Source organism: Dromiciops gliroides, chromosome 2 (genome assembly GCF_019393635.1).
Source record: "Dromiciops gliroides isolate mDroGli1 chromosome 2, mDroGli1.pri, whole genome shotgun sequence".
Lineage (NCBI taxonomy): Eukaryota > Metazoa > Chordata > Mammalia > Microbiotheria > Microbiotheriidae > Dromiciops > Dromiciops gliroides.
This window is the reverse complement of record NC_057862.1, coordinates 426,680,666-426,707,442: the sequence shown is the minus strand read 5'-3', so window position 1 is coordinate 426,707,442 and position 26,777 is coordinate 426,680,666. Positions and strand designations below refer to the sequence as shown.

Genomic DNA, 26,777 nt, shown 5'->3' with positions numbered 1-26,777 from the left:
CAGTGGATAAAGCACCGGCCTTGGATTCAGGAAGACCTCAGTTCAAATCTGGCCTCAGGCACTTGACACTTAATAGCTGTGTGACCCTGGGCAAGTCACTTAATCCCCATTGTCCTGCAAAAAAAACCCAAAAAAACCCCTTCTAAGTACTATATAAATTTGAGTCATTGTTACTTTATTATATCTTTTACACTAGGATGCCTCAGAACAGAGCCCAAGGCTCACATTGAAGGCTTCCTTTAAGATACACATTCATGTTTCCCTTCTTTCCTTTCATACTTATTAAACATCCTATATAATTAGCTCCTTATATCTCCCTCTTCAAATTGATCTTGACACTTTGCCTGAATATATCTATTCCACTTATCTTACTCTTCTTTGTATCATAATTTTTTATGTTTTGGTATTCTCCCCATTAAATTTCAAGCAACTCTAGAGCAGGACTTACGTTTTATTTTTGTACTCCTGACTGTTAGTACTGTGCCCTGTCCATGATCAGTGCTTTATAAATGTTGAATTGGTTTGATAATTATTCATATTTATATAGTGCTTTAATATTTATAAAATATTTTAATTATAAGTACCCTGTAAGGTAATATTAGTAATAGTAATTATTAAATCTCAATCAAAATAAATCAAATCTTTATACATATTGAACTCACTTAATTCCCTTTTTTGATACTTGTAATTTGGTTTTCTTTTTTTTAAAGCTAATTAGCCAGTGGTTTATCTGTTTTATTCTCTCCTTCCCCCCCCATTTTAGTGTCTAATTGGAAGGCTATTGATTTGTTATTTTTCTAGTTTTTTTAGTTGCATGCCCAATTCACTGATATTTTTCATTCTTTTATTGATGTTATAAGCATTGAGAGATATACATTTTCTTCTAAGTACTCCTTTGTGTACATCCTACAAATTTTGATATGTTGTCTCATTGTTGTCATTGTCTTTAGTGAAATTATTGATCCTTCCTATGATTTGTTCTTTGAACCACTCAGTTTCTTTTGGATTAGGTTATTTATTATTTTTTATTTATAATTATTTTCTTTCATTCATTCATTTGTTTATTTGTTTATTTATTTATTTATTTTTTGGTGGGGCAATGAGGGTTAAGTAACTTGCCCAGGGTCATACAGCTAGTAAGTGTCAAGTGTCTGAGGTTGGATCTGAACTCATGTCCTCCTGAATCCAGGGTCAGTGCTTTATCCATTGTGCTACCTAGCTGCACCCCACCCCAATTAATTTTTAATCTATGTTTCAAAAGCCCTTTAATTAAGTGTGATTTTTGTTGCATTATAATCTGAAAAAGATGCATTTACTATTTCTGCTTTTCTGCATTTGTTTATGAAGCCTCAATACATCTTCATTTTTTATGAAGGGGCTATGCATAGCTGAGAATAGGTATACACCTTTATGTTACTATTCAGTATTTTTCAGAGGTCTATCATATCTAATTTTTCTCAAATTCTGTTCATCTCCTTAACTTCTTTCTTGTTTATTTTGTGGTTAGTTCTAAGTCTCAGGACCATAAGTTGAGGTTCCCCACTAGTATGGTTTTGCTATTTCCTCTTTTAACTCATTTAGTTATTCCTTTCAGAATTTGGATGCTATGCCATTTAGTGCATATATGTTCAATATTGATATTAATTCGTTGTCCATCATACCTTTTAGCAAAATTTAGTTTCCCTGATTTGGGGGTGGGGTGGGGCAATGGGGGTTAAGTGACTTGCCCAGAGTCACACAGCTAGTAAGTGTCAAGTGTCTGAGACCAAATTTGAACTCAGGTCCTCCTGAATCCAGGGCCAGTGTTTTATCCACTGTGCCACCTAGCTATACCCTGATTTTCTCTTTTATTCATGTCTGATTTTTCTTTTCTATCTGAGGTCATGATTATGGTGCCTGCTTTTTTAATTTCAGCTAAAGTATAATAAATTCTTCTCCAGCCCATTATTTTAACTGAGTATATATCTTTCTGTTTCAAGTGTGTTTTCTTGTAAACAGCATGTTGTTGGATTCTGGTTTTTAATCCATTCTACTGTGAGATTTAAAATTGGATATTAGATCATAAATCTCCCCTACTTAACCTTTCCCTTAATTTATCTCCCAAACTAGTAAATGGAAGCAGGTTTTAATTTTCTAGATAGACCTTTTTATTTATATTTATGATAGTCACAAGGTGATGTTGGTTAGAAGGATAGAAAAGTAGAAACACAATACAAATCGTCTTAAGTCTAAGCTTAGTCTATATTCATTATAAAAACTCACCAATCCGAAAAAGACCACCTTTGGAGAGAGAGAGTTTGTGCCGCGCCGTCAGGAGTCCCGCCAAGCAGGTAAAAAGAAAGCTACTCCTACTCTCTCCAAGCTGTTTTTGGAAGCTTATTTATAGATCTGGAACAGAGGCGGTCCTTACACACTGCTTCAAGGTTATTGGTTGGCATCATCCAAATCCATTGTCTTTGAAGGTGTTCTCAAGTTGAGTTCACAGTCTAGTTTCTGAGAATTACACCTTCTTAAGGGATAACCAGGTATGATCACAATCCAATTAACTTGATACAATCCAATTAACTTGAAGTAGGCTTAATCAGCAGTCAATCACTCTCACTTGATTTAATCAGTCTTGATTAATCTCCAGGTGGGTCTTTGAGTATCTGCTAAATCCCATTATTTTATCACACTACTATCCTCTTCCATTTTATGGGTGAGTTCATCCATTCATATTTACAGTAATGATTACTAACTGTCCATTTCCTTCCATACTATTCTTTTATACTTATCCTTCTCTTTTTTACCCTGTCCCCTCCTTAAGAGGCTGTTTTGCTTCTGATCACTGCTTCCCTTGATCTACCCTCCCTCTTCTCCCCATCACCACCACTTTTCTCTTAACCTGTTTCCCTTCTACTTTCCTCTCAAGAAAGATGAATTTCTATACCCACCTGTGTGTGTATGTGTGTATATTCTTCCCTTCATGAACTAGCCAGATAAGAGTGAAGTTCATGTACTGACTGTCCCTACCTCCACTGCATAAACTCTTTCCCCCTCCATTGCATAAATTTTTGTATGACTTATTTGAGATAATTTTCCTCATTATTCCTTTCCCTCTACCAGTGCATCTCTTCTTCTCACACTTTCTTTCTTCTTTTGATATAATAGAATATAATAGAATAAGACCTATGCCCTCTTTCTAAGTAGATTTCCATTAACAGCCCTAGTGTTGATAAATATCTGAGGGGTTAACATGTATCATCTTCTTATATAGGAATGTATACATTTTAACCTTGTTTAGACCTTCATAATTTGTCATTCATATTAACCTTTTTCTGCTTCTTGTGTCGTATATTTAAATTTAAAATTTTATATTCCACCCTAGTCCTTTCATCAAGAATGCTGGAAAATCCTCCATTTCATTAAATATCCATTTTTTCTCCTGTAGGATTATAGTCAGTTTTTTGGGGTGGATTATTCTTGGTTGTAATCCTAGCTCCTTTGCCTTCTGAAATATATTCTAAGCCCCTGTCCTTTTTTGTGATAGCTGCTAAGTCTTTTATGATCCCGATTGTGACTCCTTGGTATTTTGCTTCTTTCTGGCTGTTTGCATTATTTTCTCCTTGACCTAGGAGTTCTAGATTTTTGCTATAATATTCCTGGGATTTTTCATTTTGCTATTTCTTTCAGGAGGTATACAGTGGGTTCTTTCATTTTCTACTTTGCCCTCTGATTCTACCTTATCTGAGGAGTTTTCCTTAATAATTTCTTGAAAAGTGTTGTCTAGGCTCTTTTTTATTCATGGCTTTCAAGTAGTACCATGATTCTTAAAATTATCTGCCCTCATCCATTTTCCAATTCAGTTTATTTTTCCAATGAGATAATACTTGTCTTTTTTTTTTCCAGTTTTTTAAACATTGTTTCATTGGTCTTGTTGATTCATTAATGTCTGTCTCACTAGTCATTAGTTTCCACTTGGCCGATTCTAATTTTTAAGTAGTGATTTTCTTCATTTAGATTATATGCTTCTCTTATCATTTGGTCAGTTCTGATTTTTAAGAAGTTATTTTCTTCAGTGTTTTTTGGTACATCTTCTACCAGGCTGTTAATTCTCCATTCATAATTTTCTTACATAGCTCTCATTTCTTTCCCTAGTTTAACTCCAACCATTCTTATTTGATTTTTAAAATCTTTTTTCTTCTGCTCTTTTTAAAAATATCTTCCAATCTTCTGGGAATTCTTGTACTTGTGTTCAGTCTGCATTTTTTTACTTTGAGGCTTTGTTGGTAGGTGTTTTCAAGTGATCATCTATTTCTATGTTTATCTCTTGAGCTACCCTGCCACTATAGTAGCCTTTTATGGTCAGGTTCCTTTTTTGTTTGTTTGTTTTGCCAGCCTTATTGACTTTGGACTTTATGTTGGTTCAGGGCTCTGCTCACCTCTGGTGGGAGGTTGTCTGGCCTGAGCTTCTCTCTTATATATCCTTGTACTACTTTCACAATTCAGTCTGTGGACCTCTAAATTTTTGCTGCTTCCAAGATGGTGTGATCCAGGGAAGGGTCTATTTACTGTCCCCCTGGGCTGCACTTTGCAAATTCAGGACCAGTTTGGGTCTTTTGGCCTGTGTATTTTTGAGTTTCCATAGAGTGCTGCCTACACTCAGTCACAGGTAGAAGACTGGGAGGTTCTGTAGATTCAGAGTGAACTGTTTGCTCTCCCTTAGTTTTGGTCTCCTGCCCTGGTTTGTTCCACTGCAAGCTTATGTGTGGGACTTCCCATGCTCCCCTACTGCTCCCCCCGTCCCCTTACTCTTGGGCTCAGATCCACTCAGCTATATTTCCAGAACTTGTTCCTTGGTACTTACACAGATAGGGTCCTTGATTCCTCATGACCACAACTGTTCCTCTCCATCCTGGAACTGTAACACAGGACTGTTTAATAGGCAACAAAGTTACCAGGTGGCATCTGTTCCTGCTCCAAGTGCCAACGTAGAGATCCCCTAGTATCTCTGCCTCAGAAATCAATCCCCTTACTGTCCCTGGCATTGGGCTGATCCTAACTGGCTCCAACCAGATTTCTCTGTCTTCCTAAACTGCCCTGGGCTTCAGAAATGTGATTCACTGTGACTTTTTCTTGGCTTTCCCAATTAGAATTTTCTTTTTTTTTTTTTTCCCCGGGGGTGGGGAGGTGGCGGTGAGGCAATTGGGGTTAAGTGACTTGCCTAGGGTCACACAGCTAGTAAGTGTTAAGTCTCTGAGGCCAGATTTGAACTCAGGTCCTCCTGACTCCAAGGCTGGTGCTCTATCCACTGCACCACCTTACTCCCCCTCCCAATTAGAATTTGATTTGCCATGCTTTTGAGGTCACTGTGGAGGAGATCGTAAAAGAGCTGAGGCAAAATTGCTACCTCTTAATCCATTATCTTAACTCTGCCCCTGAACACACCTAATTCCTAAGGCAACACCATATTACCTAAACCCCCAGATATCTGCCTTGAACCTAACAGAGATGTTTTCAGAGAGTTAGCTATTTTTATTCAAAAAACAAAACATTTTAAACACATTGCTTTACGTGGTAGTTATGAACTCTGAACATAAATAAGGATTTTGACTTTATTATCTCTCATAGCATTCTGATTTATTGCCAATAAAACATATCCAGTTATGGGCTTAATAGAATCATATATACTTTTTAAATTGGAGTTTATACCTTCTCATATTGCTACAGAGAAGTATCAGGGTATTGCTAACAAATATGAGAATCTTCAAACATTAGAGAAATTGCTAAAGTTTTCAGAGAAGGTGGGAAGAGGGAAGACTCAGAAGTTGGAAAGACAAGGGCAATACAGTCAGCCTGGAAGGAAGAGCTTATCTTGAATATTGAGGAAGTCCAGATTAAAGTAACCTATTATTGTAAAAGGTAATTGTTTAATATAATTCTATTATATTTGAATCAATAAAATTATGAGATTAAGAAAGTATGTTTTCCCTTTTATTAAAGTGACTGAAGAAAAAAAATAAAACTATTAGCCTTAATATTAAATATAAATGGACTAAATGGCCCAATAAAAGGAAAGAATTGCAGAATGGATTACAGATCAGAATTCAACAGTATATTGCTTATAGGAAATAACCCAGCAAAAGGTTAATACATTAAAAATGGAAAGGTGATCTAAAATTTGCAGTGGAAATGGTGTCAGTGGATATTGGCAGTATTTAATTCAACCCAGAAATCATTAAAAGAGATAAAATAGGGTTTTATATTATGCTAAAATTTTCTATACAAATTGAGAACATATCATTTTTCCCCATTTTATTTTTTTAAAATAATGAATATTTTTATTTAGAGTTTTGAATTCCAAATTTTATCCCTCCTTCCCCTGCCCCTCCACAAGGCAGTAAGCAATCAGATATGGCTTATACATGTGCAATTATGCAAAACACTTTAATATTAATCATTTTGTACAAGACAACTTGAATAAAAGAAAAAATGAAAGAAAGTGAAAAATAGCATGCTTCAGTCTCTGTTCCATCAATATCAGTTCTTTCTTTGGAGGTGGATAATATATTTCATCTTTAGTCCTTTGGGATTGTCTACCCAGTCATTCTGGAACAAAATGTATAAAGGAAAACTTCACAAAAGTAGATTTTAAAAAAATAACATTTTAAATAAATTGACAAGTACTTAAAAAGCACCCATTATGTGCCAAACATTCTACTAAGAATTAAGGATACAAATACAAAGAATGAAACAATTCCTGTTCAGAAGGAGCTTACATTTTAACGGGGGAAGACAAAGACAAATATAAACAAAAAGAGAATAAGTATAGAATAGTTAATCAAACATAGGTTGAGAGGGAGGGCACTAGAAGTTGTGGAGAATCCTGAAAGGCTTCATATAGAATGTGGTGTTTGAACTGCATCTTGAAAGAAGAGAGTGTGAGGTTGAAGTAAAGAAGGAATACATTCCAAGCATAGGGAACAGCCAGTATAAAGGGTACAAAGATGTGATTTGGAATGCCATATGAGAAACAATTCAACATTGAATTCGGTAAACATTTAGTAAGTACCCCCTATGTACCAGGCATTTTGGCTAGATTGTAGTGTGCCAGGAGGAGGGGTAAAATGTTATTTGTCCTTCCTTTTTGAAGAGGACCATGACATCAGGAGGTGATGTCATGACTTGCAGTGAATTGGATTTAAGTGAAGGAAGGCTGTGCAAAATCACTAGCCTCACTCTCTCCTCCAAGAGCCATCTGGGTCCAGTGGCAAGATTATACATCAGGATGACTGGAGATGATCCCGGATGTTTGAGGCAATCAGGGTTAATTGACTTGCCCAGGATCACACAGCTAGTAAGTGTCAAGGGTCTGAGGCCAGATTTTAACTCAGGTCCTCCTAACTCCAGGGCCAATATTGCTGCAATAGCTGCCCCTAGGTTGGAGCAAATTTGTGAAGAGCTTTAAAAGCTAAACAGAAATTTTATTTGATCCTAGAGGCAATACAGAGTCACTGTAGTTTATCAAATAGGGGAATGATGTGGATCAGCCATTAAAGAAAATAATTTTGGTAGCAGTTTGAAGATTGGACAGAAGTGAGAAGAAACCTGAGGCAGGGAGACCAATTAGAAGGTTGTTGTAATAATCTATGTGACAGGTGATGAAGGCCTGAACTAAGATGGTAACAAGTTAAGTGGAGAGAATGGGTCAGATGTAAAGAGATGTTGTAGAAGTAGAAATGGCCAGATTTGACTACTGATTGAGGGAGAATTATAATTTGAGGATAAAACCAAGGTTATTAATCTGGAAAAATGGAATAGTTGTGCTTCAAAAAGAAGAACGTTTTGAAGAGGAGTACATTTGGTGGGAAAGTACTGTTTTGGACCTGTTGAATTTAAGATCTCTCCAGCACATCCATTTTAAAATGTCAAATAAGCAATCAGTGATACTCATGAGATTGGTGCTAAGGGGAGTGACAGGCTGGATAGATAGATCTATTAATCATCTGCATAGAGAAAATATCTGAACCTCTGGGAGCTGATGAGATTGCCAAGAGAGAGAATATGAAGGGAAAAGAGAAAAGAAGAAAGACTAGGATCAAACTGAGGAGAACACCTACAGTTAGAGGGTTTGATGTGGATGATGAAACAGAAAGAAGACTGAGGAGTGATCAGACAGGCAGGAAATGAACTAGGAGACTAGTGTCAAGAAATCCCAGAGAGGAAAAAGTATCTAGCAGTTAATTGTGGTTGATAGTGCTAAATGCATTAGATTGGTCAGGAAAAAATAAGACTTTTTCAAAGGCTGTCAGATTTGTCCATTAAGAAATCATTGGTAACATAGGAAAGAGCAGTTTCGATTGATTCAGAAGCTAAAATGCAAAAGCTTGAAGAGTTAGGGAGAGGAGAAGAGATAGAGGCAATGAGTGTAGATAGCTTTTTCCATGGCTTTGGCTGAGAAGAAGGAGTGTTATGCTTCCTTGAGGGGATGATAGGATCTACTGAAGATTTTCCAAGGATGGGGGAAGACTTGGAAGTGTTTGAAGGTAATAAGGAATTACTGAATAAATAATGGTTTGTCTGTACGATGTAGTATTTTTATTCTGTAAAAAAAAACAATGAATATGAAACATAAAAATATGAAAAGGCCTAATTGAAATGATACAAAGCAAAATCAGTAAAACCTGAACTACATACACTTTGACTACAGCTATGAAAGAAAAAAATGGGAAAAAGAATACAAAGCCAGAGACAGTATCACTACAGGCAGATATGAAAGGGGCACAGAACAAAAACATTTTCTTTGCTTGTTGTTTTGTTTGTTAAGTGAACTTGATTCTACCTTGTAAGATGATAGCAGTTTGGTCCCTTCTTTTGTATGCATATTTTGTATGTACTTTTGTATGTGTATTGATTGACAGTTATGACATTTATAATTTTTAAATTACATATATAAGCTGTTATTTTTATTTGATAATTTACATAATTTACAATAAAGTCCTACCCATATGCATCATCATAGCAAAGCCCCAGGATTCTTAACCCTTTTTTTATGTCATGGACTGCTTTGGCAGTCTGGTAAAACCTCTAGTAACCTCATAATAGAATAAATAAATACAGTGTAGATTGGAGGGAAGTTAGGGAGATCAGGAAAGGTTTTGAACAGAAGATGGTCCTAAGCTGCATCCTAAGGGAAGAATGGGGGAGTCTCTGAGACAGATATAAAGAGGAAGGGCATTACATCCAGAACAAAGACTCGGAGATAGGAAATGGAGTATTATGGGAAAGGAACAGAGGAAAGCCAATTTGATTTGATCACAAAGTACAGGAGGCTGAGAGAAATGTTAAATGAGTCTGAAAAGATAAGTTGGGGCCAGGGTGTGCAGGGCTTTAAAAGACAAACAGAGGCATTATATTTGATTCTAGAAGCAATAGGAAGCCACTGGAATTGATTCCATAGAGTTCACAGTCAGATATGCACTTAAAATTACTTTGGCAACAGTGTGAAGGATGAATTGGAAGAATAAGACCCTTGAAGCATCTTAGGAAACCTTTCCAATAATCTATGGGAAAGGTGATGAGCTGAACTAAGGTGTAATAGTTGTGTGAAAGGAAAAGGGTAAGATGTGAGAGAGGTTGTGAAAACAGAATGAAAAAATTTGGTCAAAGATTGCATATATGGGGTGAGGGAGAATAAGGAGTTAAAAATATTACCAAGATTATAAATCTGAGACACTCGAAGGATGGAAGTGTCTTTGACAGAAATAGTGAAGTTTGGAACAGAAGAAGGTTTATCAGTTAAGAGAATGAGTTCAGTGCCCAAAGGACTATAAAGCTGTGCATACCCTTTGACCCAGAAATGCCACTATTAGGTCTTTTTTCCCAAAGAGATCATAAAAAGGGAAAAGGTCCCATGTGTACAAAAATATTTATAGCTGTTCTTTTTGTGGTGGCAAGGAATTGGAAGTTGAAGGGATGCCCATCAATTGGGGAATGGCTGGACAAGTTGTGGTATATGAATGTAATGGAATACTATTGTGCTGTAAGAAATGATGAGCAGGCAGATTTCAAAGAAACCTGGAAGGACTTACATGAACTGATGCTGAGTGAGATGAACAGAACCAGGAGAACATTGTACAGAGTATCAACAACATTGAGTGTTGATCAACTGTGATAGACTTGACTCTTCTCACCAATACAATGGTCCAAGATAGTTCCAAAGGACTTATGATGGAAAATGCTCTTCAAATCCAGAAAAAAAGAACTGGAATCTAGATGCAGATTTAACCATACTATTTCTATTTTTTTGTTGGTTTTTCTTTTTTGCTCTGATTCTTTCACAGCATGACTAATGCAGAAATATGTTTAATGTGATTGTACATATATATATATATATATATATATATATATATATATATATATATATATATATATATATATATATATATATATAACCTATATCAGGTTGCTTGCTGTCTTGGGGAAGGGAGAGGGAGGGAGAAAAATTTGAAACTAGCAGTCTTATAAAAACATGTTGAAAACTATCTCTGCATGTAACTAGAAAATAATAAAATACTTTTATGATTAAAAAAGAGAGAAGGAGTTCAGTTTTGGACATATTGACTTTAAGGCGTCTCTGGTACATCCAGTTTGAAATGTCAGTCATTGGTGTGGAACTGAAAGATTCGGGCAAATCCTAGGGCTAGAGATAGAGAGTCATCTCAATAGAGATGTCAGTTACACCCATGGGAGCTGATAAAGTTACCAAGAGATAATGTAAAAACAAAAAAGAACCTAGGACAGAACTTGGGAAACAACCACGAGAGTATGATATGAATGTCCATTCTGTTGCTGACTGACTGAATGTCATTTCTCCTACCACAGTATGACCTCTTTTCTTTCCTCTGCCTCAAGTCTCTTCCCACTCTGTTGCTTAAGGCAAAGGGCTGTAAGCATTCTTCTGACAGTGATAATCCTCTGCTTGTTAAATTCCAGTGACTCCTTATTACCCCTAGGATTTTTGTTTTGGTTTGGTTTTTTGTGGGGCAGTGGGGGTTAAGTGACTTGCCCAAGGTCACACAGCTAGTAAGTGTCAAGTGTCTGAGGCCGGATTTGAACTCAGATACTCCTGAATGCAGGGCCAGTGCTTCATCCACTGCACCACCTAGCTGCTCCACCCCTAGGATTTAATACAAACTTCAGTCTGGCTTTTAAAACCTTTCACAACGTGACCCCATCCTACATTTCCAGCCTCATTATACATTTTTTTTTCTCTTGTTGTCCAGCCAAACTGACCTTCTCACTATTCACACATAGCATTCCATCTGATTTTCTGACTTTGACTTGCCATCCCTGATACCTAAAACAGACTTCCTCACTCCTACCTCATAGAATCAGTCATTTTCTTCAAGAGTAAGGTCAAATAACATCTTCTACACCAACCCTTTCCTCATTCCTCCCAATTAATCATATCTTCCCTCTCTATAATTACTTTCAATTTATTTAGTATTTTATATATATATATATATGTATATTATATATATACTTATATGTATAGATGCCTCCGATGATAGAATGTAAACTTCTTTAAAACAGGATTTTTTCCCCCATGTTTATCATGTAGACATCCAGGTAGCACAGAGGTTAGAGCACTGGACTTGGAGTCAAGAAGATTTGATTTCAAATTCTACCCCTGACTATAGCCATATTATCCTGGGCAAGATACTTAACCTCTTTCTGCCTCAGTTACTTCATCTGTAAAACGGGGGTAATAATAGCACCTGCCTTTCAAGGATGCTATCAACATAAAATGAGATATTTCTAAAGTACTTAACAAACCTTAAAGCTCTGCAGAAATTCGAGTTGCTATTGCTATTATTATTACTTCTTTTTGTTTCCCCAGCACCTAGCACAGATTAAACACTTAATAAATTTTTGTTGATGTATTGACTGGAGGCTCATCACTAGGTGATTTATTACCAAGAGGTGGATTTTTTTAACAGCTGAACTCAAGAAATTGTCTACTCCTGGAGGTGTTATGATTGGTATGTCCAAGGAGTATAACACCACTGAAGTTATAGTTTGTTTAGAATATTTAAAAAATCAATTTCTGTAGTAATTTTTCAATATAAGTGACCTGTGCAGGATCCCATAGCTAGTAAACATCATAGAAAGATTCAAACCCAGGTTTCTTGACTTCAAGTCTAATGCCCTTTCTACTACATCACACTATGCTGTCTCCCTATAAAAATAGCTTCAGGAGTCCCCATATGGCTTTTATGTAAAAAGACTAAAAAATTAATATGGTAATAATATTGTTTGAAATATGTCTTGAAAATTCGTACACATGCACCAAAATTAAATAATTTTTTTTAACATTCTGATCTTTTTTTTTATATTATAAAACAGACTTTTGGATCCTCAAACGAATACAGAGATTGCAAACTACCCCATCTATAAAATCCTCTTCTGTGTTAGAGGGCATGATGGAACTCCTGAGAGTGACTGCTTTGCTTTCACAGAAAGTCACTACAATGCTGAACTCTTCAGAATACACGTCTTCCGGTGTGAGATACAAGAAGCTGTAAGTCTCTAAGACAGAGCTGCCTCTGCAACTGAAGTTCTTTTCTCTAAGTGCAAGAATCTTAGATGACAATTCCAGAATTTCTAGAAATAATAAAATGCTCACTTATATTCAGATGGATTGTAATTTGAGCTTCTGCTCACATGTTACTCTCTGTTAAGACTAGAAGTCTGTTAAAACTATAGTGAAGTCATAATTAACCAAAATCCAACTAACAAGCCCCGCCACCTCCCCCACCATTTTCTGGCTTCCCCTACCCCCCCCCCCTTTTTTTTAGTGAGGCAGTTGGGGTTAAGTGACTTGCCCAGGGTCACACAGCTAGTAAATGTCAAGGGTCTGAGTCCGAATTTGAACTCAGGTACTCCTGAATCCAGGGCTGGTGCTCTATCCACTGCACCACCTAGCTGCCCCTTTCCCCCCTTTTTAACTAGACTTTTAGGAGAAAAAGTCAAGGACAAGAAAACAAGATCATTTCAGAGTTATTTTCTTAAAACAACTACCCAGGTCTTTTCTGAGTTTGTTATTGATTCATCTCTGCCCAGACCACAAGTCTCCATATATGCAGAATGAAGAAGTTGAACAAATGATCTCTAGCACTTTCTGGCTCTAGCAGTCTGTATCTGAGAGTCTTCTCCTCTAACGTCCTGTGGTGTGTCATTGCACAGTCTAAGGACCCTTCACACTCCAATATTCTAGGTTCTATATTCTAAAATTTGGTTTTCTGCAGACAATTCCCTTCTCTATGTGTAATTTAAGATTCTAAATGTGGATTCTAATGTGTTCCCCCAGTTTGGGGGAAACTGACTAAAAATCACTGATAAAACGAGTTTAGGTTTTTAAGGGTTTATTGGAAAATAGAAAGAAAAAGATTGAGAACAGAATTCTAACAGTCTGGCATTCCTATCTTTCCTCAAATCTCCTGTGAAGTCCTCTGCCGCCACCACCATCAAGTCCAGAAGCCAAAAGGCTCGCGCTCTCTGCGCAGGCTCCCTTTCCTCCTTCCTGTCTCCTCCCAGACCATAGGAGGCTCCTCCAGTTGATTGGCTGGTAGACTTGATAGACAGCACCCATGAGCAAGCGTCATTTCCTGACGCCAAGGAAAAGCCACAATGCCTCTGAGGCATTTTCCTCATGGTGGAGCTCTCCACAGCAAGTCTCCAGTAGGTGGCGTCATTCCAATCATTACATCTATCAACTTCTGATGTTTCATCACTTTCTACAGTGTTGGGTAGTATGTAAAGAACCCTGGACTCTGAAGCCCTGGGTTCTAGTGTCTGCTTTACCACTTGGTAGCTACTTGACCTTGAGTAAGTCATTTATACTTGGCCTTACTGATTCTCAGTTCACTCATTAGCCAACCATTCAGTGAAGCATTTATTAAGTGAATATTAAGTGCCATGCACTGTGCTAGGCCCTGGGGATATAAAAGCCAAAAAAACCAAGCTATTCCCTCCCCTTTAAAAGTTTACAAACATTTTTAAAAGATAAAGATACTTGCTTATTTCATAAATTTGAAGGCAGAATCAAATACAATGACATTAAAAACCTTTTGTAAATTTTAAATAATTATATTTTGATTCAGTACTATCACCAAGTGATTTACCCCCTATACAAGATCAAAGTGATTATTTTATCAGCAGTACTCTATAGTGAGAGAGGCAGCTTGGTAGAGTGGAAAGAGAGCTGACCTAAGAACCAAGAAGATCTGAGTTCAAATCCCAGGTCTGCTATTTACTGCCTCAGTGATAGTCAAGTCACTTCACTTCTCAGTTCTCTAGGTGACTCTAAAACCATAAGTTGCAGAGATGTTGATCTACATTGGTGGACTCCTCCAAAAAAAATCCTGTTATTGATGAAATCAGGCTCATTGCTTGCCTCTATTATATAATGAATAACCAGTGTTCAGAATGACGACCTCCAAGGTCCTCAAAGGAACATTCTGTGTACACAGATTTAGAATTGGATGACCTTTAAAGGTCCAAGCCCCTCATTTTACAAATGGATATATATAGGGCCAGAGATAAGGTGATTTGCTCAATGCCACATAAACAATAAGTGGCAGAGACGATTTTTGAACCCAGGTTCTGACTCATAGATACCTTTCCCCTGTACTACACTGCTGTGCTCAGTTCAGTCACAAGCATTTATTAAGCACATACTGTTCCATACATTGTGGCAGACAGTAAGGATGTGAAATACAGGGAACTCAATCTATGCCCTCAAGAAATATATGTTTTTATATAACCTATATCAGATTGCTTGCTGTCTTGGGGAAGGGGGAGGGAGAGGAGGTTGGGAGAAAAAATTGAAACTAGAAATCTTATAAAAACAGATGTTGAAAACTATCTCTACATGTAACTAGAAAATAATAAAATACTTTTATGATTAAAAAAAAGAAGTGTATGTTTATTAAATTCTACCAAAGCAGAAGAATGTAGTGGCAGAATTTTGCAAGTTTTTCAACAAGCATTAAGAAAAAGGTTTTCCATTTAATTCAACAACATTGAAATATATATAAATATATATATATATATATATATATATATATATTTAAACATGTAATTAAAAGGTTTTCCAAGCCTATAAAAGTACAGTTAATGGAACATTCTGGTTAATTGAGTTTTTATTATGTAAGTTGTTAAAGATTCTTGTTTATGGCCTTACCTAACATTTCTAAAGCTAATCAGTGTTGAATATTATTCCTATTTTCTGTTTGTGTCCACGGGTAGAAATATTAAAACTAAAATTTTCTCATACCTTGAGCTTATGAAAGGAACAAAAATCTGCCTAATCTGAGAAAAGGTATATAGGAAGGATTTTGCTGGAATATTAACAGTGTAAGCAGTTATGCTGAATCTTCAGTGGAGACAAGAGATAGTATATAAAATAGTAATAATTAACAATATTCATATTGTGATAATAACAGTTACATAGCAGTTTAAGTTTTGCTGAGCACTTTATCTCATACCTTTGCAATAATTCTCTGAGGTATTATCTCCATTTTATGAGTGAAGAGGCTCAGGCTGAGTGAGGTTTAATGACTTACCCAAACTCACACAGCTAGTTAATGTCTGAGGAAAGATTCACTCAGACACTCAGTCCTTTCTTACTCTAAGTCTAGTACTCTATACACTGTGCCACCTACTGGCCCCAACAAGCAAAGTGACAGCCTGCTTCGATTGTGAATGACGGTTTTAACATTTGGCTAAAGCAAGTGTTCTGCCTTATGTAAGAAATGCATATTGAGGTAGGTATACTCGAATGAGTAATGGCATGAAAGTCATGAGTTCTACTTAGTCTTTGCCATTTACTAGCTGTATGATGTTCAATAATTTAGCTTCCCTGGGCTTCATTTTTTTCTGTAAAATGAGGGGGTCAGGCTAGACTAGGGTTTCCTGAGTTTTTTCAATAGTGGGCTGCATCATTAGAAAACCATAGTATGGAGGTCCATGCAAACCCATGTCCTGGGACACTGAATTTGGAGTTGTAGACCCTCTCTGTAGTTGAGTCCCAGAAGATCCTGTAGTGCTCTGTGAGGGAGTTGGATTAGAGACTCTCTGAAGATCCTAACCCTTTTATTTAATTTTTAATCAATTATGTACTACTTCTATTACAATTTCCCATGATACCCAGCAGCATTCAGTTCCACAACTATCATAGCAGGTGGGTAGTTTGGTCCTAATACCCTCTTAGTCTTTGTGTGCTACCTAATTAGAGAAGTTTGTTGTTGTTTCTTTCTAAGAATGTCAGATGATCTCTTGAGATCTGACTGGCCACAGCTTTTTAAGGACTGTTATATGATGATGATGTTGAAGCCCCAGTACTATGGACTCTACAAATTTATTTCCAAATTGAACTTTGCCATGTTCTGTAATTCAGACTTTTGTGACGGCCTCTCTGGTCAGATTCAACTCATTTACAAACCTAAAAAAATGGGTGTTCCCGGAGAAAGGAGAAACAATTGTAAATCCTCAGAGAAAATGTGAAGTGCTCTTAGCATGCTGTTAGCATGCTAACATGCCAGCAATCACAGGTCCCGGAGTCTTTTCCCATACTCTGTAGGAGGAAGAAACAACAGCCTTTCCCATTGTAGAAATGTATTTGCTAGTTTCTCTAGAACTTTCCCCCTAACCTGTCTGGTTCTTTGTGACTTCAGGTTAGTCGAATTCTCTACAGTTTTGCCACTGCCTTCCGCCGTTCTGCCAAACAGACCCCGCTTTCGGCCACTGCTGCACCACAGACTCCTGACAGTGATATCTTCACCTTCTCCGTGTCTTTAGAAATAAAAGAAGATGATGGTAAAGGTTACTTTAGGTAGAGAATATCCTTTTATTCATTTGCTATGAATCTATATTAATTCGATGAATGTTTGGCAGTAAAACAAGTAAAATGTTTTAGTTATACAAATGAGTTCTATGAAATAAATGTTTCCTTAGAGTTTTTATTTTACAGTTTCAAGGGAGTGTTTTGGGTAGATTTTAAAGATTTATCTTACCACAAGTATCAAAGGAAAATAATCAAAGAACATTCTTCCCTGGGACAAAAATTGTCTATTTTGGTACCATTATCTTTTTTTTGTTTGTTTGTTTTGTTTTGCACGACAATGAGGGTTAAGTGACATGCCCAGAGTCACACAGCTTGTAAATGTCAACTGTCTGAGGTCACATTTGAACTCAGGTCCTCTTGAATCCAGGGCCAGTGCTTTATCTACTTTGCCACCTAGCTGCCCCTGGTACCATTATCTTTTTAAGCCATATTAAACAATATACAATTGATTGGCTTGTATCCTGAAGTACATGGAAGCTAAAACAGCTGGATTTATGATTTGTTTGGCTTGCTATAACATAAAGAGCCTCTTACAACTGAAATCTAGTTTTCTAATTAAAGCATGAGAAGCAATGTGGCCTGGTGACTGAAGGATTAAACCTCAACTCTGGAAAGTCTGAGCTCAAGTTCTTATTATTACACGTGGTGACTGTTTTCATGGACAAATCACTTAACCTCTTAGCTCCCCCAACAACTCTCCAAGATGAATTGCCAATCTTCATCCATGGATGGAGTTTCCAGAAGAGGGAAATCATGGGTCCAGATAATAAATTATAAATAACACTGATCTAAACACACTAGAAAAGGAGAAGGGTGGGGTTTCTCTGAAGGCTGTGCCCTTCCTTTGGGGGTAATAATAACTATCTTCTTTCTAGTTAATACAGTACCTTGCCGGGCTAATATCTTTAACTCCAGGAAATAAAAGAAGTACTAGACTAGTAGAAAGCCTGGGTTGGGGTCCTGGCTCTGTAATCTTGGACAAGTCACTTCTCCTTTCTGAACTTCAGTTCCTCACTTGTAGAATGAAAATAATTACACTCAGAGGGTTATTATACATAAATAGCCCTTTGTGATAAAAAAAAATTATAAAAATCTTAGCTGATCTTTTTATAAATATTATGGTAGGGGGCAGCTAGATAGAACACCAGCCCTGGATTCAGGAGGACCTGAGTTTGAATCTGGCCTCAGACACTTGGACCTTACTAGCTGTATGACCCTGGGCAAGTCACTTAACCCTCATTGCCCTGCAAAAACAAATGAATGAATGAATGAATTTTTTTTTAATGATGTTGTAGTTGTCTACAACCAACACTGGTTCTTCTTTGTAGTTGGCCCCTTCAGCTTATCATAAAACTCTTGTTTATATTATATAACAGCAAAAATACTTTGATTTTTCAGGGAACTGTAATTTCATTGGTATAGATAATCCTTTCATTGATATAAATTGCAAGCCCTCCGAATCTTAATGAATGCTCCTGGTGAATTCCCATTGGGAAAAAAAAAATGTATTGGCTTGTGGCCAGTATTCAGGTTTATACTACATGACCAGCCTCTCTGAACTGTTCCTCAAGTAACAGGCACACATCTGTTATCAGGGCTGCATTTGAAGCATTCCTAGCTTGGTAGGATATTGGCAATCTTCAGAAGAAAATAGTAGGAAAGGAATACTTTTTTAAAACCTTATTTGTTTTGACTACCTTTATTCTTTAAAAAAAAAAAATTGTTTCAGGGCAGCTAGATGGTGCAGTGGATAGAGCACCAGCCCTGGAGTCAGGAGTCCCTGAGTTCAAATTCGGCCTCAGACACTTAACACTTAATAGCTGTGTGACCCTGGGCAAGTCACTTAACCCCAACTGCCTCACTTGAGGGGGGAAAAAAATTGTTTCCTCACAATAGCCCTACGAAGTAGTTAGCATAAGTATTGGTATCCACATTTCACCAAAAAGGAAACAGGGGCGGCTAGGTGGTGCAGTGGATAAAGCACCGGCCCTGGATTCAGGAGTACCTGAGTTCAAATCCGGCCTCAGACACTTGACACTTACTAGCTGTGTGACCCTGAACAAGTCACTTAACCCCCATTGCCCCGCCAAAAGAAAAAAAAAAGGAAACAGATTTTGAGGCTTTAATGACTTGTTGGGGTCCCCAAAGCTGTTGGAATCCTGTCTCTCTCTCCAAATCCATTGGATTACATTATGTTGCCTTCTTGACCTCTTCACAAAATGATGAGTGAAGAATAAAAAGATGGGTCTTTTATAATGTTGAATGATGACAAGTTCACAAATTAAGAAATTGGCATTACAGCCCCCTCTGCTGGCCAATTAACTAAAAAACTTTGAAAATGGGTTGTACTTTTACTTAATGTGCACCCATTTGGTAAAACTGGAAATGCTCTTCTGTCAGCTGTCTAGGAAAAAGATTTGTCTCTTTTGAACTGGTATTCATAAGATCATGTCTAAACCTTAAGATAATTTTTTAGAATTTATATTTATATACCTCAAAAATCTCTCAAGAAAAGGTCCTGCGTTCCCACAATTCCCCAAAGAAAGCTTTATGTATCCACCCAGCAAATCAATCTGCCATTTCTATTAGACATTACTGCCTCCTCCATTGGCCTTTTAAATTTCAGTTTTCTGTACCAAAGTAACATTTACAATTATTTGTCCCTTCTACCTTCTTGGCTAAGTTGTACCCCTTAATTTTCTATACAAATGTTACTTTACTCCAAAATAGCTATGATTGCATTAACCTCAATATAATCTATACACTGAATACACCATTACAAGTTCAGAACCTTCTCATGCTTGAAGTGATAATTTATAGCTGTGACCAGAAAAACTCATCATCTGGTGGTGTTCCTTCTGTTGGAGAACCTCCTAGTAAGGCCAGCCCACGAATGACAAATATAGAGACTTTCTAATTTGGTAGACCTTGCCAAAGTTTATAGTCCACTGGCATAGTTTTTCAAAATCCAAGATTACTTCCATGCACAGGAGGATGATTTTTGTGGAAGAATTAGAATCTTAAATTTTATAATATTCTTGTAGTAGTTGATACTTAGATATGCTTGAACCCAAATTATATAATTTTAATTCTTCACAGGTATTTTTTACACATCATAATCTTCAGAACTTCCATGTAGCCATTTATGATATCTTTTCATTGTTGTGTTGCTTTTGTTTAGAATTGCACAAGAACTAGATTTATTTTAGATTTGAAGGCTCCTTTGACACCTAGCCACAGATAGGTGTTCTTTTTAAATATCAAAGCAACCAGAAGTAGTAGTTGTGTGGGTTTAGTGGCTTGGTTTGGTTTTGTGGCTTTTAAAATAATATTTGAAAGTTTTCTGATGATCTTGGATATTTTCTTAAATATAGTTTTAATATTAACTCAGTGATAATTATGATAATAAATATGTGGGATAGATTTTGTACTCATCTCTGTAATATATGAACTCGAGTCATCTTGGTACAAGGGTGGGGAAAACACAGATTTAGTGAACTTTTGTTCAAAGCCTAACTGATACTTGCTATATAAATCTTTTGGGGGGGGGGGACAACAAGGGTTAAGTGACTTACCCAGGGTCACACAACTAGTAAGTGTCAAGTGGTCTGAGGCCTGATTTGAACTTAGTTCTTCCTGAATCCAGGTGCTTTATCCACTGTGCCACCTAGCTGCCCCCTGCTATATGAATCTTAGGCAAGGCTCTTCATATCTAGGGATGAATTATGTTTGGACTAGATGTCCTCAGCAGTCCCTTTCATCTCTAAATCCGTGCTCCTGTGATCCGATTCTTCATTTATCAAATACACTATTTCACAAAAGTGTTGTGAAGATCAAATGAAATTATGAATATAAAAACAGTGACAGAAAAATGTCATATATAAATATATGACTTATATATATAACTTTATTACTTCTAAAAATCATTGGTTTTATCCTTGTGGATAGTTGCTCCCTAACACATATTACAATGGCTTACTAGATAGTTTCATGAATTGTTCTTGCCAATTTCATTACCTGCTAGCCAGTCTTTTTTGTGATGTCTCTCTGAACTAGGCTGTTTCAAAAATGACAGTCTGTTGCATGGCCCACAGACCTTTCTAGCTTTATGGGACCTACCAGAATGTGCACTATGGTGCTATATAGTCTTTGAAAACCCAGTATCACCTCCATACCCTGACAAGTATAGAAAGTAAAGCTCAAGTGGAGAATGCTATGTTCATACAGCAAAAGATTTTCAACTTCCTGGGTATGAAATCTCCTGATGCAAATTATATTATCATGCCTCAGTAGATGGTCTTCATGATAATTTGTGGTCCAAATAAAAGTTCTTTATGTGATAGCCAGCCCTCAGGTGATGAACTCCTCCTAATTTAGCTAAATCAAACTTCTGACCATGGACACCTAATCTATTGTCAGGCTTAGGTTCTGCTAGCACAAATTAGCTTTTTCTACTAGGAAAGGACTTCCATGCCAGGATCAGATGTTGGAGTAGGACTTTAATGGATGATTATCTTAACATTGTTAAAATAGAAGAGTTAATTATTTGGTTCATAAAAAATAATTTTAAAATGTAAGGTCTGTCTCTTATCCTAGGTTGACCTCACTATTAAACTCAAATCAGAGTACATTGTGAATCACATGCCTTTAAATTATTCACTGTAATCCTTCTCCTGAAGAAATAGTATGTACCACATCCTAATAACTCTCTAATAGGTGTTTTTTTTAACATGCCATTTATTCCATTAAACAAATGAAACTGAGAAAAAGAGTAAAGATCACAGCTATTATTTCTTTTTTGCCTTTTTAGAGCTTAAACGAGTGTTCCCTGATACAAAACTTGAATGCAGTTTAACAAATCCATCTTAAGCTATTTTATTGCTACCTTTTTAAGATTAATTAGTTTTATCATTTAAAACTACTTTAAGTACAGTAGTGTATAATAGAAAGAGTACTAGTTTTAGAATCAGGAGCTGATTTCAAATCCTAGCTCTCCTATTTATTACATCTTTGACCTTGGACAAGTCATTTACCTTCTCTGAGCTTCATTATTTTTCCAAGGGAAAAAAAAGAAAGCATAAAGATTTAGGGTTTGAGGCCTTTTTATTTTATTTTTCGTTTGTTTGTTTAACTGTTTTTCTTTTCTTTTTTTTTAGACTTATTTTCCAAATTAAATGTAAAAGCAAATTTTGACATCAATTTAAAAAAAAAAAATGTTGTGTTCCAACTTCTCTTCCTCCCTCCCCTCCCAGCCCCGCTCCAAGAACTCAAACAATTCAACATAAATTATACATGAGTAGTCATGGAAGGCAATTCTTCATTATCTAGGTTGTGAGAAAAAACAGACAAAAACAAAACTTCAGATTAAGGAATTGTCAAAAAAAAAATGTGTTTCAGTCTGTTTTCAAATACCATCAGTTCTTTCTCTGTAGATGGACTGCAATTTTCATAAGTTCTTCAGAGTTATATTGGCTCATTGCCTTGCTGAAGATAACCACGTGCTTCTTAGCAGATCATCTTACACTAATGCCGTTATTTTGTGTACAGTATATTTCTCTCTACTTCAGTTCATGTGGGTCTTTCCAGGTTTTTCTGATAGCATCATAATTTTTATATAGTACCTTGAACTTAACAGAGAATTTTCTTCACAATAGCCCAACAGAGTAGGTACCATATGCTTTGACATTGTAGTCAATCATCATAACTATTTTCCTCCATCCCATTCCCTTCCAATGATATTTACTCTGTCTGTGTTATTTTGCCCTAATCCTCCTCAAAAGTGTTTTGCTACTGACTGCCCCCTCCCCCGCTCTACCCTCCCTTCATTTACCCTTCCCTCCTTATCCTCTTCCCCTCCTACTTTCCTGTAGGGTTAAATAGATTATTGTGGCCTTAAAAAAAAAAAAGTTATTCTACGTGATATACATAAAACAAAAAAACACTATCCAAAATTAATAAAAGCAGTAAGACAATTTTCAAGGTTTAATAATTACTGAAAGAAGTGCTCAGCTTCATGATTATTAAAGACATGCAAATTAAATCAACTTTGAAAGCAGTTAAATCTCATTACTTAAATTTAAATTAAATCCTCATACCCAGTAAATTTGCAAAAATAATCAAAAGCACTCAAACTCTTTGCTTATGGATTGTGGAGGAACAAGTACATTCGGTCATTGCTAGTACAATTGCCAACTTGTAGACTCTTTGGAAAGCACTTTTGACAGTACAAGTTAACAAAAATAATTATTACTTTTGCCCTTGTATTAGAAATATACCTTGAAAATGTTAATAAAGGCAAGGAAAATAACTGTCTATTCAGATATTTTCACAGCATTATTTGTGAATGAAAAAAAAATTAAACTGGAAGTAACCTAAATATCTGGAAGTAGGGGAATAGTTAAATAAATTGTGTTATATTAATAACATTTTGTAATAATGCTATAATGCAGTTATAATTGCCACGTATGAGGCATATGAGGTAGTAAAATAGCATATAAATTTGAAAGTAAATTTACTTAGTTTTATCAGTTTACTTAGGATAATAATAAACTCATAATCTTTTATTTGAATTAATGAAACTTTTTTTGTTGTTTTGTTTTCTTTTTTTGTTTATAGTGCAGTTCCTAAAGACAAGGACAGGCAGTGCTTCAAACTTCGACAGGGAATTGACAAGAAGATTGTTATTTATGTCCAACAGACAAGTAACAAAGAACTTATCATTGAAAGGTAAGCATTTTCAACATCTTGAAAACTTCAGGATAACTTGAAATTCTTTAAAATATTTAATAGAGAATAAAAATTTTCATTTTACCTTTATCTTATCTCGACATTCAACAAATACATATAAAGCAACAATTGGTGGGGAGATAGGAAGGAAATAAAATTCATTGTTGTACTTGGCAAGTTTTGACAATTTTTTTAAGACTCTAGTAACTCATTCCAACCTGCAGTATCTCTCCTGGGTTTTGCCCTGGCATGTTTTACTAAATAAAAGATGATCTCATTTTTCAATTTTATGGTGCTTATTTATCTTTTTTGTTTTCATTGAGATTTTTGCCAATCATAAATATGTGAGATTAGAACTCATTAACATTTTAGGAATCTGTAATTTTGTTAATATGGGTATCCTTTCCTCCAATACTGATAGCTGTTCTTCTATACCTTAAGTATATGGTTTTGGTGAGTTGCCATTGCCAAAATATTCAACTTGTAGCAAATTCTTTGGTAATGAACCACTCTTCATTTTACTTTCCTGATCCTCAAATGATACATTATCCATTGAGGATTTCTAACTTAATTTTATCTACCATATCTTTCACTCTGCTGGGTACAACCTTTAAAAACCCTGGATCACCAGCATGTCATGGTAATGTAAAGTTGCTATTTGTACAGGGCTAAAATTCTAGCTAGACTGTCTAAAAATCTAATGAGTGGTCGCCATAAATTATAAGCTTTAGCAAGAGTTTAGACTTTTAAGTATTAAGGAGCATAAGAATATTTTTTTGGGGGGTGGTGAGGCAATTGGGGTTAAATGACTTGTCCAGGGTCACACAGCTAGTAAGTGTCAAGGGTCTGAGGCCGGATTTGAACTCAAGTCCTCCTGAATCCAGGGCCGGTGCTCTATCCACTGTGCCACCTACCTGCACTGAGCATGAGAATTTGGTGAGGAGAGAGAAAAAGGCCAAAGTTCCTTCATCTATCTATCTAAGGGAGCCAGTATCTCTGCTCCAGCCAAGCTGAGGTCTTAGGTGAAAAGAGCGAGAGCCCCTTGCCCCTTCTTCATCCCAGAAGCCTCCCGCAAAAACGGAAACAGGGCCATCCACACACACACACAGCTCCAAGCTAATTGGCTGATAGCTTTGATCGACAGTACCCACAAGCAAATGTCACTTCCTGACACCAAGGCCACATGGCTTGTCCTCAGGCTAGAGCTCACAAAATGTTCCTCCCAGCAGGGGATTTTATTCCAACTCTCACAGTGAAATATTTGAGGAAAACCTCCATTGAGGGATAAACTTCAATTTTTCAATGAGAGCATCATAAATTGACCAGTTGCTTTGTATTTTAAATTTTATTTACTACATGTGGTTTTCTTTTTCTAAATTAATGTTGGTACTTATTTTTTGCAGATGTTTTGGCCTTCTCCTTAGCCCTGGAAAAGATGTGCGGAATAGTGACATGCACTTATTAGATCTGGTATGATCACATTTTGATGGCAGGTTTATATATTTAATTTTCTTAGTAAAGAAAAGCTTACTCTTCTCTCCCTCCACATGCTTACAACCATACTTTGAGAGAGAATCACTAGACTTAGAGTCAGCATATCTAGGTTCAGATGACACTTATATAGGGTTATATACTATCTATGTGACAAGTCATTTATCTTCTCTTGTTATTCAATCATTTAGTCAGGTCCAACTCTTCTTGACCTTATCACATCAATATGTCCATGGGGTTTTCTTGGCAAAGAGTAGTTTGCCATTTCCTTCTCCAGTGGATTAAGGCAAACGGAGGTTAAGTGAGTTGCCCAGGGTCACACAGCTAATGTCAGAGGCTGGATTTGAACTCAGGTCTTCCTGACTCCAGGCCTAGTGCTCTATCCACTGAGCCATCTAGCTGCTTCCTTAGTTTCTCTAGGCCTCTGTTTCTCACCATAAAATGAAAGGATTGAGCCAGATGATCTCTAAGGTCCCTTCAAGCTCTAGCTTTCTTTTGTCTATGTGGGAGTATCCACATCTTTTAAAATTATAGATTTTTCACAGGACTATAGTTTTGTAAGATTTGCGGGTAGAAGTTCCCTTAGAAGTTATATATAGTCTAGGGGTTCTTAACTCTTTTTGTGTCATGAACCTTTTTGGTAATCTGGTAAAGCCTTCTCCAAATAATTTTTTAAATGCATAAAATTACAAAAGAAAATGTATTGAATTATGATTATAAAATTAATTTTTAAAAACAAATTCATGAACCAAAGTTAAGAACTCCTTATCTATTTTAACTATCTTGTTGAACAACAAGAAATAGACCATACTAAGTAGAGGAGATTCTAGAAGCAATAGAAAGCCAATGGAATTTGTGGAATAAGGGAGTAATGGTTAAAACTGTGCTTTAGGAAAGTCACATTGGTGCATGTAGAGTAAGGATTGAAGTGTAGAGAGACATGAAGGAAGATCAATTAGGAGGCTATTGGATTAGTCCAAGTGAGAAGGGGATATGTGTACCTAAAAATTCAGTAGTTAGGTACACAGTGAAAATCTCTACTCTTTCATGCTACTTAATCCTTTTTTTTTTTTTTGCGGGGCAGTGGGGGTCAAGTGACTTTCCCAGGGTCACACAGCCAGTAAGTGTCAAGTGTCTGAGGCTGGATCTGAACTCAGGTACTCCTGAATCCAGGGTGGGTGCTCTATCCACTGTGCCACCTAGCCACCCCCACATGCTACTTAATCCTCAGCCTCTTGGAGGTGTTCCTTTGATTCTTTTCAGTTTTGAATATTACCAGGCCATAACTCTTCTCTTGCTTTTCATTCTTATTACATGACCAACCCACCTCATTTTCTGATCTTTAATATTTTTATAGTGTTCTTTATACTTCTTCACTCAACTGAAGCTGGTCTCTCCAAAGTTACTAATGATCTCTTAATTGCCAAGTGTATTGACTTTTTCTCAACCCTCATCCTTAATAGCAGATGACAGCCAGATTGTATATCTAGCCCTAGTTCCTCTCTTGAGTTTTAGTCCCTCATTACCAGTTGCCACTTGGACATTCCCAACTGGATATTCTCAAACTCAATATTCCCCAAACAAAATTCACCTTTACCCAAAAAATCAACCCCTTTTGTGAACTTCCCTAATTTTGTTAAGAGAACAACTGTCTTTCCACTCTCCCAGCTTC

At 36.5% G+C, this 26,777-nt stretch overlaps 1 protein-coding gene across 7 annotated transcripts in view; it reads left to right on the top strand.

Moving 5' to 3' along the window:
* RABGAP1 (RAB GTPase activating protein 1) overlaps positions 1–26,777 on the top strand; it is a 241,947-nt gene that overhangs the window by 66,995 nt on the left and 148,175 nt on the right. For all 7 annotated transcript variants that reach the window (XM_043981839.1, XM_043981838.1, XM_043981843.1 and 4 more), the window contains 4 exons: positions 12,388–12,562; positions 16,719–16,876; positions 23,504–23,614; positions 25,018–25,084. In XM_043981839.1, the coding sequence (XP_043837774.1) occupies positions 12,388–12,562; positions 16,719–16,876; positions 23,504–23,614; positions 25,018–25,084 (511 nt within the window). The remainder of the gene's footprint in view (positions 1–12,387; positions 12,563–16,718; positions 16,877–23,503; positions 23,615–25,017; positions 25,085–26,777) is intronic.